Here is a 14616-nt window from a genome sequence, read left to right as displayed (position 1 = left end):
ATCTGAACGTGAGGCTCAGGCCCCGCTCTGGCACACACACGCAGATGTCCGTAACCTCCTGGGAGGGCATGAGGGGACCACCAGGCACGCACCCCTCCGATACCTGTAATTAACAGGCGAGGAAGGGAGCTCGGGGCCAGATGTCAGCTGCCAGACCATGCTCAGCGATCCCACGTCTGTATCTGCCTGCCCCAAGTCATCCCAGCATCCACACCTCCCAATACGCCCGTGCAGCACGGGCTGTGCTCGGCCTTCACGCTTTTACAGAGGATTTGTAGGACTACCTGGCAACAACATGAATCCAGGATTCTATTTTTCTTTGGTTTTCGGAGCCTGTGGCAGGTTTCCATTGGAAATCGCCATCTGCATGGTGCAGTGGATGCTGCGTGGAAGAGCTGGCAGCAGGCTTGCTGCTCTTTGGTATCTTTTGAACTGTCCCAGTTCTGTGCTGTATTGCTCCCTGCAACGTCCTTGGATGATGATTAATGAGCGTTGCGAGCCTCCTTCATCTCAAGCCTCTCAAAGGGATAGTTATTCTTACGCTCGGGTATTCAGCTTAGCAGCAATGAAAACTTGAGAGCTGCTGCCCCGGTGCTATGGCTAGGGGAGCCCTGTGCAGCAGCACAGGCCCTGAAGCCGTCTGGCCACGTTAATTTTACTCTTGAGATACAAATTAAAGCTGTCCTAAGAAGTGCTGATTATGTAGAAATGGGTGGTGCGTTTCCAGACCCATTTCTTGTGAATCAGTTCCCCGGCTAATGTGCAATACTTGAAATTCCGACTGAAAATACCTAGAAATTGAACAAAATGTCCTTGAGGTAGGAAAGAAAGATGAGTTTCACTGATACGGATGGCAGGAAAACAACCTTGAAGTCAAATCCCTGTCATTAACCAAAACCAGAGAACAATTTTAAAATGTTTGTCTCAGTGTTACCTGCGTAGTCTGCTAATCCTCGGATCCTTAGTTATCTCTTTTTTTTTTTTTTTTCCTTTAATCAGTTATGTTTTGGTTATATAAAAGTAAAAAAAAGATCGAGAATGGAAACCTTTCTCAGCTGTTCATTTTCATGCAAGTGTTTGTGTTACCTGACCGTCTGAATCCCCAGCAGGAGGAGGATCAGGAAGGATTCCTGGTAATTGTTTTCCTGCCTTCGTGGCTCAGACAACTTAGGTTTAAGTGGCTGTGTCAGAAGATTTGCTGGAGCAGTAGGGATTCTGCGGGCTAATAACTCTGAGCTGTGAAACTATTCTGTTACTGCAGTGCACGAAAAATGTATAGCTGTAGGTTGGCGTGTAGGTTTGGGTCATCCCAGCATCAAATATTGGCTGTTGGTGCCTGTTTCGGTAAACAAGAGGATCCTGTGTGGCAAATAAAGGAGTCCCTACAGAATGGTGTCTTTGGGTCGCCAACATTCAGGCTTTGTTCAGGGCCGGGAGAAGGACGCGATCGGTCACGCCTGTCAGCAGAGCTCCGGCTAATTCAGGAGCCAACGCGGCCGCGTCGCGGACTTTGCTTCAGGGACACTTACAAAAGAGCTGCTTTCACAGTGCCTTGCAAACCTTACCGTCCTGCCAGAGGTGGAGCGAGTAAGAAATAAACATGAACATGCAAAAAAAATGGAGAGTTCCCCGTGGTCATCTTGGTATGAATCATTGCAGCTGTCTGACATCTAAACACCACAGAAATGTGGGCTGCTCGGACAGATGAATTTGGAGATACGGCGTATTTTACCTAATGGATGTTTTTGTCTTCTCTGTTTTGCTTGCAGTTTATATGGAAGGAACTAACAGTGGCATCTAGTAAAGTGCCAGATGTGATAAAAAAATATCTTCTGAATGAGTTAAAATGTTGGTTGTAAACGTGCGGTTTGACTGCTTCGAGCCCTCTCCTCGAGGAACAGTGCTTACAAGCGGTGGCGGTGTTTTTAGACGTGAAGCAGTAACAAAGTGATGGGTATGCGAGTAGGAAACCAGCGCCAGAACAACCTCCTCATCGTCCCCCTCCTCCTTTTGTGTCCTCCTCCAGCCCCAGAGGAGGAAGCGCAGAGGGAAGCTACTGAAGTGCCATGCAGATTTTCCTCCTGGGCAGCTGCCAGGTCTTCAGGGCAGGGTATAACACATGAAGAGCTCTGGCTCTGAATCAAAAAGATCGCAGAAAAGTTGACTGCGTGGTGGCTTTCACGGGACTCAGAGGGCTCGGGGTGAGACGTGGTAGAGAGGAATAACGCAGTGTTGGCAGCTGTAATGGCTTTCACATCCTTCTTTGTGTGCCCAGGTATTGGAAGGCAGGGAGGAGAAATATAGGACTAATAAATGCAAATTTTCCTTGTGTGCATCAAGAGGTTCTCATTTATCAGCCTCTTGAAGAGTGCTTATGAAAGATATGCGTGCTTTTCAGAAGAAGATGAATGTCCTGGCATTGTCCTTCTAATTTGGTTGACCCTTTTGAAAGATAATGGATGGGAGTAGCCGTGTTTGCTGCCTAAACTTCAAAACAGGGGCCGCCGTGACTACTGCTGAAATAAATCCTGCTTCTAGAATTAACGCTTAATTATGCTCTGAACTCAGATTTTGTTCAGGGATATTCAGAAACATCTGTGTTTATGATGTATTAAACCTCACAGTTTCTTGTTAGAGTTGTAAGATGTGTATCTATTAGTGGTGGAGGTCAAGATAGGAAGAAAATGTAATGCCTTTGGCTTGGAGTAAATAAGTAAATAAAATCACATTCCAGATGCCTGCACAAAACAAGTGGAAGGAAGTTACCAATGGGCAACCTCGGTTGCCAGATTTGTTCACAAAAACGAAAAGATGGGAATCAGGCTGTGAAGGCAGAGTGACTAGTTTGGTGTTGTCCGAAATCTGCATTTATTGTTCCTAAGGAAAGCTGAACAGCAAGGAACTTTGAGGAGCTGTGGGCTCCAGATGCTCATGACTTAGTGAAAGATAATACTTTTGTGATTTAATGGGACTTTTCTTTACTAGTGCAATGAAATGTTGCTGTATAAGGAAAAGTAGAATTGTAATTGTCATTGTGAACAGTGATTGAAGAGTGAGAAATGAGACGTCTTCGTGATGTTGCGGGGAATTAATATGAGGTCTGTAAGGGGCATCACAGCAGAAGGAACAAAGGTGGGGTTTTTGGTTGTGGAGTCCAGCGTCAGGGCCTGGCTGGAGGTGGCAGTGACCGCACGGCAAGAAGTGACGGGTAGGAGATGATCCTGGAGTCCCGAGCCTGGCCGGAGCGTGAATGCCTTGGCGAGGCTGGGGAAGGTGCCTTGCAGTGAGGGAGGCGATGAGGGGATTAAGGCACGTAGCATCCTGGGTCCTTGTTGAATGTGGCTTTGAAAACCAGGGAAGCTTTTTCATCATCTCTGTTGAAAGAAAACTGCAGTGTTCGCGTTTTGTTAATTTATTAGGTTACAGCACTGGATCCAGTAAGGAGACAAAACGATTATTGTCCCACCACTGATAAAATCTGCAGGTAGCTTGCGTGACACGCGCAGAGGTATGAGCATGCCACCGATTTTATTGCTGCACGCTTTAAGAGCAACAGAAAGATGAGTCAGTCTGTGCACTGTAAATACCAGGCTCCAAAGACATAGCCAAGGTAGAGAGAGGCTGGGAAACTGCTTTTCCATCTGCTTGAGAGAGCTTATTAGCAGCGGGTAAAAGCTCGTAACTGGTCCAGCAGTGCTGTGGTATCAATTTAGAAAATCCATAACGTGCTTGAAGTTCCCTCAGACTTCAGTGGATTCAGCTTTCTGCCACAAGCACCCGTGCTTGTTGGACCAGCAAGTAAGTGGATGGCTCTAGGAAAAATGAGAGTATGATTAGAATAACAGAACTAAGAACAAACAAACAAAAAAAAAGCTTTTTGAGACGTGAAGTCTAAGTGCATATTCATTTTTTATTTTTTTTTTGTGGAGAGTTGATAAATGGACATGCCAAAGAAGAGCAAGCGTAGTATCTGTACTCAAATAAGCATCTGTGGAAGAGGATGGCAGCTCTGCATAGAGCTCAGCAGCACTTTGAGATGCATTTCTAACACAGTATTTATCTTAGAATAACAAAAATTGTCTCGATCCCTAGGTAGACGTATGGGTTTGCTGTAGAGGGTGAGCAGTGGATGTAGAAAGAATTGGACGGTGACCGGAGCCAGTTTCCTTGTGCCGAGTAAAAATGGGACAAGACAGTGAGCAATCACTGTGTGGTACCTTACAGGGTGGCATTAAGGTAGTGTGGGTTCCTTAATTTGGTATTAAGGAAAATTATTATTTTAAAAACTTTTATTACAAAACTTTACTGGGTGAAGACCTCTTAGTCATTATCTGCTGTGGACATTGTGCAGAGGATTACTTATGACTGTACAAAATGAGGAGTAACTTCAGTGAACCTGGGTTGAACGGAGAAAGATGAAGTCATGAAAAAAAAAACATTGACACGAGCCCTGGCCTCCTTCAGTATGTTAACACCTCTAAGAGTTTTCCTTGTATTTTCTTAAAATTTCCTTTCTCTCCTCTTCGTCCTCTCCCAGTCTGAGAAGTGCGGCATACCAGGTCTAAGTCACCTGCTGGAGGCTGATACATAAATCGTGAGTCAGATCCAAAAAGCCATGGGCTGTGAGGACTCACCCCATTACCTGTTGTCCCCTAATTACACAGTTTAAAGGAGGGATATGTTGACTCTTTAGGCCTAAGTGTTTTCCTTAAAAACGTCAGCCTCTGCTGGTTGCTCCGGGGAGGTCTCCTGTTTCCCCTCCAACCCCCTCTGCTTCCTCCACGGCCTCATCTTCTCAGCCTTCCTCCCCGCAGCCTGATGGCCATCTTCAAGCTTTGTTTATATTTTCTTCGCCATTTTCACGTTTTTCTTTTCATTACCCAGGCTTGCTTTCTGTCCTCCCATGCCTTTCATCTGTGTGTCCTGTAATAGCCATCCTGTGCCAGAAGCCTGGCTCACTCCTGCCACATCATTGCTTTCCCCTCCGTGTAATTACTAACCCCGTGCTTTACATATCATCTCCTGTCTTTATGTCGCTTGGGTGCCTTTTGCTGCCTTTATTCTCGTCCTTTCCTTTTATTGGCACTAATCTTGACTCCTGGATTGAAAACCTTGTCAGCTTTGGTGAGGACTGCCCCAGTTCCTGCAATCAGGTGATTACAATGGGTGCTTGTTGTTGTTATGGTTTTTAAGGAGTTCCTTGTTCTCTTAAGGCCAGGGAAAAGCCTCCTCTTGTAGCTAGAGTGCCTCTTGCAGACTTGAAAGCCAGAAAATACACATAAATTCAGCTTAATCTGGGGGCCTGACTAAGGCCTGTTGAATTTGTGTGTCTTGAGTTAGTGACTCCCATATTGTCCCTCTCTCCTTCAGGTAGGCCCCATGATCCTTCTGCCACCTCTGTCCTCCGGCACGAATGGGCAGTGGCTGTCTTTCCTGAGGGCACCCTGAGGTCTGCTAGTGTGGAAATAATAGGTTTAGTTCTCCCCAGACCTGCAGCAATAGGTTGTGATATTTAAGTCGAATATTAATCTTTAACACGAAATGACTTCCAGGCTCATTGCTAGCTCACGCACCAGCTACGCTGCTGTCTGAACGTGAGTGCTGACGATCTCCCTTCTGCAATCAGGATCGAAGCTGTCTGGAAGGAAATGTTTTCGGATCGGAGCAGAGGAGTCTCAGATGTTGCTGGAAGGCCGGGAAGGGGCTCACAGGCTCTTGGGGCAGCTGCTCGCAGTGGAAGCAGCAGCAGCCGTGTGGCTGCGGTGCCGGGACACAGACATCGACTCCCTAGTTTTATTTTGGGTAGAGGAGTGCAAATGGTTTGGCACATCCAGCAGCCTTTCTCGCAAATATCTGTATCAGTCACTCCTTTTTAACATACTGAATTACCCACTCCAGCTTTAAAATGATGTCTTAAATGCGTGCCTCATACTTTTTGCACCAGTACATGATAGGCTTGCTGTTTGTTTTTAAATCAGTGAAGACCTTTATCTGTGATATATTAATCCTTGCAAGGCATGGAAATGGCCCTTCAGTGAAGCATGGGCTATTGGTTAGTTGAGTACAGTCTTTTTAAAACCGCATTCCAAAATGATTATTTGGAAATAGTTATTTCTCCCTGTCTAATCAGCGACCTGAAGCTCCTGCCTCGAGGGACGAGTCAGAGCGCCCTAACGCTCAATGAAAGTTTGGCCTGACTCAGCTTGCTGGGGGCTTGAAATATGAATAATTTTCAAATAGAAATTTTGAGAAATGAAAAATGGTGGTCAAAGGTTTTTGTTGGCTTTGTTTTGTTGTTATTGTTGTTCCATGGCCTATACGTCTCTTTGAAGGCTATTTTCAGGCATACGGGAAACCTCCAATGAAAGCCTCTTGCCTTCTTTCAAAAACTGCATTTTTTTGCATTTCAACAACCCATGAGGGAAAAATCATACGATCTCCCAAACTGAAGAAAAAATGAAGTTTAAAAATTGAAGTTAATTTGACAGTTAAAGTTGTGCTGTTTACTAGTAACGAATGCATTAGTCACTAATGGAAAGCTGTCACGGGAAAACACTTTTGATATATATCTTTTGGCATTAAGAATGGTAGAAACGCACAGGTTAGCAGCTGGTTGAATGGTTTTGAAGGGCAAAGAGGTTTGGATCTATGTAAAGAAGCAGCTGCTGACATAAATTTGTAAACCTTCACTTATTTACGAGATAAACAATTCTGCCTGCGGAGATGGTTTTATGACTTCTTATAAGTGTGTATATATATATATATATATATTATATATAAATGTGTTTTTTTTTTTCTCTCTCCCAGTGCGAATTAGGAAAGTGTGACCCTTAGGCTATGTTTAGAAGTTTTTTGTTTTTTTTTTTCAGTCATCTGAGCTGAAGAGAAGAAATTCCTATAGCTAGCCATTATGATTAAATTTTGCTTGCATGGGCCATACAAGAGCAAATTCAGCTCAGTCTTGATAGATTCATGTCAAAATGTGTTTCTTAGGTGAGTTAATACAGGTGTCTTTAATAATCTGGGAAACTTCCAAAAGAGTCACTGCAAACAGATCAGGGAAATCTGCTGAGTACATGGTTGGAATCAAGGTAGAGAGGGGCAGGGAATGGTATAGTAAATAATTTCTGTAATACAGTCTGTAGTGTTAAAATGGTGCAAGTCAACAAGTAGCTTGTGCCTGTCTAGAATACCATCTGTGGTGTGTTTGAGCTGGTGTGAGACTTAAACTACTTGTTACTCCTGTTTCCTTCCTCAGAATGTGGAATCCTGACAATACCATTGTTTTTTGAGGTGCTGGTAGAAATGTTGCTCCTCTTCTGTGGTGTTGCCCAGTTTCCAAGTAATGGGAATAAGTAATATGGCTTAAGATGTTCCCTACATTAGTTATAGTACTAAAAAAAAATAAATCTCGGTAAGCAGTAGTAAATTGTGGTAGTACCAGATAAGAGACAAGGGAAGGTTTTAAAGCTGGAGTTGAGGAACTTATTTCGTGGAAGTTTATCAAAGAAGATTTATCAGAGGCGCCGTGAGATGAGTTTCTTGCTGTTCCTTTCAGAAATGGAATTTTTGCTTTACCTCTTTCGGTGTGGGCTGATTTATTTGTTTTGTATGTAAGGGTTTGATTAAGACTTCTGTTAAAAGGATCTTCATAGGATCTCAGCGTAGCCGTGAAGTGTAGCGATGGGTCTGTGCAACTGAGAGGATCTGGTAAATGGTCTGACTCCTGTTGGTCATGCTACAGGAGACACAAGTCAAAGTACTTGAATTTATCAGTGATTGCGAGTACTGGCAGAATGGTGTGTGCCATTGCGTGATTATAGGTTTAAAATCACTTACTTTTTCTAAGTAGTAATTTTCCAAAAATACCTTTTTTTTTTTTCTTCTGAAAAGTTTTTTTTCTTCCCCATTTTGACCACATTTCTGTGAATTGGCCTTCACTTGTCTTACATTGTGGAGGTGTGTTGTTCTGGTCATCTTCATTTGAGTTTCGCAGAAGCAGCCCCCAATAGTCATAAATCTGCTAATATTTGTAGAAGTATTCAATAAATAAAAAAAGTTCTCATTTACCACCGTTTACCGTTTAAAACAATCAAATGAGTGCTACCATTTTGAACACCAGGAATGTCTCCTGTGTGGATCTTGACATGAATTGACCAGAATCACCAGTCCTTCTGCAAAGAGGATGCAGTATTTAAAAGCTGCCTTACTAAGTCACTCTCCTGTGCTTCATTTTGCAATACGCCACCGGTGTTAAGCGTTCAGCTTACACTGGCAAGAGTTCAAAATAAAGGTAAACAGCTTTCCCTCTGTTAGTTAGTTGCTCCGTATTCATTCAAGATGCATGTAACCTTTAGGTTCAAAGGGAGGGCGACTAGTTCAGCGTGAAAAATAAATCCTTTTCTGTGTGGGTGACTCTTCCCTGCTTTTGTGTGCCATTCAGATTCTACATACTAAGTCAGCACGATTGCTCCTGTGTACAAATACTATGCTAACCAGTAGGTTGAACTTCCTTGAGCTCGCTTGGGCGATCTGATGAGGACAGTCCTTCCATTTACGGCTCCCCGTTGCAGGCTCTCCTGGGGGGTCCCAAAGAGCAAAAACCACATAGGTCAAATTAAAGTTGCACGTGTTTTGAAAGTCAGGTTTTGGGGAGCTACCCTTCTCTGTGGAATGTTTCTATGGAATATTTCATTTTCCTGAATATCATTTCCCAACAGAAAATCGTCCTGCTATGTCCTACTTTGTGCTCTTCTCATATGAATTACCAACACAGAGTGATAATCTTGCAGCTGTTAGTCGAATGGTATATGATGTGAAATTTCAGTTTTATTTTTTTCATAAACTGGCAAGCCACTTGTACTTTTATACCAAAGTTTTTTGTCTTTGAGAATATTGAGATTTCAGTTTGATTAAACAATTCAGACGCTTAATTTCTCCATGTTGTGTAAATTCCAAAGTGATGTTTCTGAACTCAGAGGAAACACAAAAATTGAAAGAAAAGACCTCTGAAAATATTACAACAATATTTCTACTTTAGCTTGCTCAGACTTCATCTTGTTATTGTTGAACTCTGATATCCCAGAAGTATCAGATGAAGCAAGTGGCTTTTTCCTGGTCTATGAATTAATGGTATGTTTTCTCTTGAAATAATTACTTGCTCCTGCTTAATTTAAGCCAACATGTTTTCATGTTCCCTCCATGGCTGAGCATCATTCATACAATTTAAATAATGAAGCCAAACATTAAAGACATCTTAAAAGGGAGAGTCGTGAAGGATCCAAATAAAGAGGGCAGGGCCTTTTTGTTGTTAATTCTGTGATGCATGTATAATTGCAATATTATTGAAATGTGTGATTGAAGTAAGGCAAAGAATATTTGGCTAAAACTGGAAAAAAAGAGTTGACTTCTCAGTGTCTTGTCCATTGACTTAAACTGAAAGCTTTTCTTTCTTTTTTTTTTTTTTTTTATTACAGATAAATCAGACCGGTTACACTGCACAGAAATGGAGGTAAGAGAAGTGTTTTGTGTTCTCTGCTGGTGCTGATTTAGCTCAGTTTGTTTTTGTTACCTTAAAGTGAAAATGTAGAGTGCTTTCAGTGGGCAGTCTTACTGTGAAATGTTTGTAGTATTTATGTCTCTAAATTAACAGGTGCATAAAAGTGTCTTAACATGGGTCATTTAGTCTCACGCTCAGAAAAAGAAGAAAGAAAGTCCATGTAGTTTTCAAAAAACGAGACTGGAGCTACAGATAATGTAACCTCATTTGTTATTCAATTCTTTTAAATAAGTATCTTTGGTTTTATTTTAGAATATTTTATTTTAAATAATTTCGCTTGGATAAATTATCTCAGTGTGCTTTCTAAAGGACTAGTAGATTGTGGAATAAATACTTAGTGTTAACAGAATGGGTTGGCGATTTTTGGCAACCCAGGAATTTGGATAGAAGCAGAGAAGAAAAGTGATCTCAAGATTATTTTTCTACCTCAAGGTGTCCTTTTTTCATGTGCTTTTAGTATTTCCTTTAATTTATCACTTGGTGATATGGGGCCTAAGGAATAGTTTAGGTATGTCTTGCTGGAGTAGCAACAGAATTGTAAAACCAGTTCAAAACTGCTTGCTTTATATCTTGACCATTTTTTGACTCTGTGTCTTTGATCCTAAGCTGTTTTAAGAATGCTCAAACCACCATTTTGTCAGATCCATAGATTTAATCCAAGACTTGAATGAAAACTAGGTAGACCTTCTTGCTGGACAGGATGTGGACTCACAACTGTTTGTTATGATACAGAGCAAATCTGATGGCCTACTCCTTAACTAAACTTTTCCGGCAATAAATAAAAATATCTGTGTCCTTTGCAGGGCAGTGTTTTCTTCTTGTCTTTGAACTTTCTTTGAAATGGAAAACTGAGTTTTTACTTTAACTGTTCCATTGCTACCTCAGACTGGGCCTGGAGGTAGGGCATCTTAATTGGCAGGCTGTTTTCTCATCCCGAATATATGTGGGGGTGACAAACGGCTGTCGCTAAAAGGTTTGTACTTAGACAAAACTGGGTATGAAAACAGCTGGTTTAATAACAAAATGGAAGGCCCGCTAATTGAACTACACATGGTAAAATGCCAAAGCCGTCCAGGTTTTTGCAGCTGTTTATAACAAAATGGCAACGTTCCTTCAGCAGGAAGCAGTCTAAGGAGAAATTCCTCACTGATACAAGTCCAGAAATTGGAAGTAGGCACATTTTGTTTCTCTTTGTGCAGTTCAGATTAAGCAAATGCATCCTGTTTTTGTTTCAGCATTTGTAGAAACCCGGTTCATAAATCTCGTACCTTACTTACAAATGATAATCTAATGTGTCATTTGCTTTGCATACTAAACATTGTTTACAATTTTCCTTCGTGTTTTTTAGCAGAAGATAATGATAGGCCCTAACAGTGAAAATAGAGATGATAAACCCTGTTAAAACATATTTTTTAAGAAAACATAAAATATTTCACTTTGGTATAAAGTAAAAATGCTTTTGTTTCAAAAATGTCTAATGAGAGTCAGTTGGACATCCTTTACTTCATTATCTTCCATGGAGAGAGCTATTAAATTTTCATATTTTTAAAAAATAGTTTTGTTAATAGGTAGAAAGAACAAGTTCAGCAGGTTAGAATTTCCCATGGTACAGATGCGCCATTGAAAATTGTCTCTGATAAGCACTGTGACCATTAGCATATTGACTCTTCTGTTTATCTTTGTCATCTTGAAGGAGCCTGTGAGGGAGTCAGTAGCTTTTTTTTCTCCTCCAAAATTCCTTTGGGGCTTCAGCTTTAGCCCTGGCGGTGATGATGTTTGTGTTTTTCAGAACTAGGCATTCAGCAGAGAGCCTACTGCACATTGTTGATTCTTGTGGAAAACTGTGGCCTGATCAAATGTATTAGAATTTGTGGGAAGCTTCTTAGAATTGTAAATAATGATAATCATATTTCTTTTGCAGAACATGTAAGTGATCCTAAGTTGATATTCTATGTATTTCAAGCTAGTGATTCAAGGTGTGTGTGAAATTCTGGGTCCAGGTACCAAAGCCATAGTGGGAAGATGGGAGTAAGGAATAAGGTCACCTTATTTAATCTGTGTCTGCCTGTGTCTCTGTTTGTACATGATGATAGCATTACTTCGTTGTCTTAACCAAGGTGGTGGAGTGGTGAAGATTATTTAAAATATGCCAGCCTCATTTGTAAACACTTAGTACTCATATAGAAAGCATTCTGTGAATGCTCAGTGATTCATATGTAGGAGGGTTTAATTGCCACGTATTTCAGAAGACCCACCTAACTGAGCATAGGCTTGTTGTGTATGAATAACGTAGTTAACCAGCATCTATGCAAATATAAAGGTACCTACAAACTCTCACATTAGTTTAAAAGCCAGGCATGAATTAAATACCCTGTCCCAAACAATGGTGAATAAGCTGTTCAACATCCATCAGCTCATGTCAAATCACAAAATGAATCGTTTTTCAAAATGTTTTAAGGAGACTGCTGCGTGTTGTGTATGCAAATTCTATTTGCAAGCCATTGATTACATGTGTCTCGTAATTATTAAAGATGTTAACATACAGTGAAAATTATGGTACTTGTCTGGGAAACTAAAACTTCTCTTTCAAATCTCTTTGATTGGGAACTTAAAATATTGACTATTTCAGACAATAACTTAGGGAAATAAATGTATAGGTTACATGAGGATACTGTTTCTACTTCAGTACAAATAGGAATGTACTTGTTACTCATTATATTGACTCAAACAGAAAATCAACCACTTCTCATGCTAATGAAAATCCGAGCCTGCATTTAATAGCACAGAATGTTAGGCTTTCAAAAGATGTGTCATAATTTTGCATTAAAAATAAAGCCACACCTACATTCAAGAGTGTTGCATACTCAAAATTCAAGCAGTATAAAATGGGTTGATTTAGCATATACTAATATCTAGGATTCTTTTTTTCATCCCTGGTGCAAAGAGAAGTAAGATTGTGGTTGAGGGGCAGTTGCAGCAGTGAAGAATCACTGTCTGCACAGCGGTGATCATTAGTTCTGCTTCGCGAGCTTTACCCTTACGGTGCCAAGGGAGGAGAAATGTCACTGCAAGGAGGACAGGCAGCAATGTTCTTGAGAACAATTTCCCATAGTGAAATATGGCTGACTCTTGTCTCCCAACAAATGAGTTTTGATTATGCACTGAAAAAAAAAAAACAACACCAAAGTTCTCTGTGAGTGCTTGGGTACAAATCTGCTAATTCCATGAAAGCTCTTGGTTCCCTGTGCTGTTAAGAGGAGAATTAGCAGGGATTCAGGATTGCTTCTTAGAAATCAAAGTAGAATCACACATCTTTTCTTGACAGCATTAAGTCATGCTCCAGCATTGGGTGCCTCTTCTGATGAGTGAAGCGCTCATCACTTGCTGATGGGATTATCTCAGAGATGATGCACTTCCAGCCTTTGAGGGACCTGTTATTTTAGATACCTGGAAGCCCATTATGCTTGTTTCTTGGTGTGGTTCCTCTGTGGCAGGCAGTCATCTGACCTCCTGATTTGCCTGGATTACTTCATAGCTGCAACAAAACAACAGGCACTCGATTAAATTGAAAACACTCAGGAAAGTAGAATTCAGGTTTTGATCATCTGTGTTTTGTAACGAGCTACTTTTTGTAACGAGCTACTTTTTCAAGAGGAACTCTGTCGTCCTTGATTTGTGTAAATGTGCACAGCATACCATGAAGAGGTTGATCTTGGAGGAAAATGGATTTCTGTTGTTTGCTTGCTTTAAGCTTGGCACATCGCCCTTTTCATTCAGCGGTTTCATTAAGAATACACAATGAATATTGGGCTGGAGAACTGATCATGTATTTGACTAAGCTGATTTAGAGATAGTCGAATCCTGCCATCTGTCCAGGGTCTTAGAGGAGAAAACAACTGCTCCTTGTAAAGGCTTTGTAATTTTGCAGCGTAGTATGATGTGCCTGCAATAATCCGCTCATCCTAAAGTCACACGGGATTTGTGACAAAATCTTCGTTCGAGTGATGCCGCTGGGAAACCTTTCCGTCAGCTGGGGAAGAGCAGAGAGGCAAAAATTCAGCCCTGCTCTTCTGACAGGATTTCAGATCCTGTCATTTCAGGCTTTGATCCCTCCAAGGAGCATTGTGCATGTGAAAAGCATAAATCGCAGAACATGGAGCAGTGACTTAGGTGGTGGTGACTCTGTTAAATGTCAAAGCACAAAAATGTGAAGTCGTTAGAATTACACAGTTTTATCACAAGATTAACTAAGGAAGTAGAAGTTTGCCAATTCAGTTTACCTTACTCTGAAAGGGATCTTAGAGTGTGGGGAGAATAAGGCTGTTTGTACAAGTCTTCAGTCTTTGCAAAACCCTTCCTCTATTGGTTCTATTATGTTGTTTGATATGATACCTATCATATCAATGATATGCTGTCATATCTACAGTAGCTGTCATAGGTATTGATTGACGTGATAGCTATCATATTAATTAGCTTTAAGGTGCTAGTTTCCTAGTAGACAAGTGCCAGTTGGACTCAATGGACTTCAGAGGTTGGACTCGATGATCTTGAGGTCTCTTCCAACCTAGAAATTCTGTGATTCTGTGATTCAGTAGATAAGTTTGCTTCTGTGTTCAGACCAAGAGAAGAATCAAAGTGCTCAGTCAAACAGTAGGGAAAACTTAAGCTTTAGGTATTGGTTGAGTGCATACAATCTAGTAGTCCCTTGTATTGTCCATCTTTGTTTCTTGTGTGAAATAAAATATAATTCAGTGTATGAGAATGAAAGGAAAAATGCAATGTTTCTTTTTGTTGTTGTTTTTGTTACTGTAATAATAATAATAATAATAAGCCATAAACATTCTGGCTTTGTTCCTGGCCTAATAAAACCCTCAAAGGCTTCTGAGATTACTATGGCACTGCTTTTCCATGAAGTCTGCTGGTTACAGGTTCTGTGATAGAGATGCTGGGTTTTCCAGCCTCTTCACAAAGTACCAAATTGAGTGGGGGGATTGTGGCAAAGGTGGCAATTTTTATAAATTTACACACAATATGCACATTAAACTACTGATAGAAAG

The 14616-nt window shown here is 41.0% G+C and overlaps 1 protein-coding gene across 4 annotated transcripts in view; it reads left to right on the top strand.

The window, feature by feature from the left end:
• SPIRE1 (spire type actin nucleation factor 1) overlaps positions 1 to 14616 on the top strand; it is a 125762-nt gene that overhangs the window by 1289 nt on the left and 109857 nt on the right. For all 4 annotated transcript variants that reach the window (XM_068671676.1, XM_068671677.1, XM_068671678.1 and 1 more), the window contains exon 2: positions 9477 to 9511. In XM_068671676.1, the coding sequence (XP_068527777.1) occupies positions 9477 to 9511 (35 nt within the window). The remainder of the gene's footprint in view (positions 1 to 9476; positions 9512 to 14616) is intronic.

Source organism: Anas acuta, chromosome 2, assembly GCF_963932015.1.
Source record: "Anas acuta chromosome 2, bAnaAcu1.1, whole genome shotgun sequence".
Taxonomy (NCBI): Eukaryota; Metazoa; Chordata; class Aves; order Anseriformes; family Anatidae; genus Anas; species Anas acuta.
This window is presented reverse-complemented; position numbering and strand designations above follow the sequence as displayed.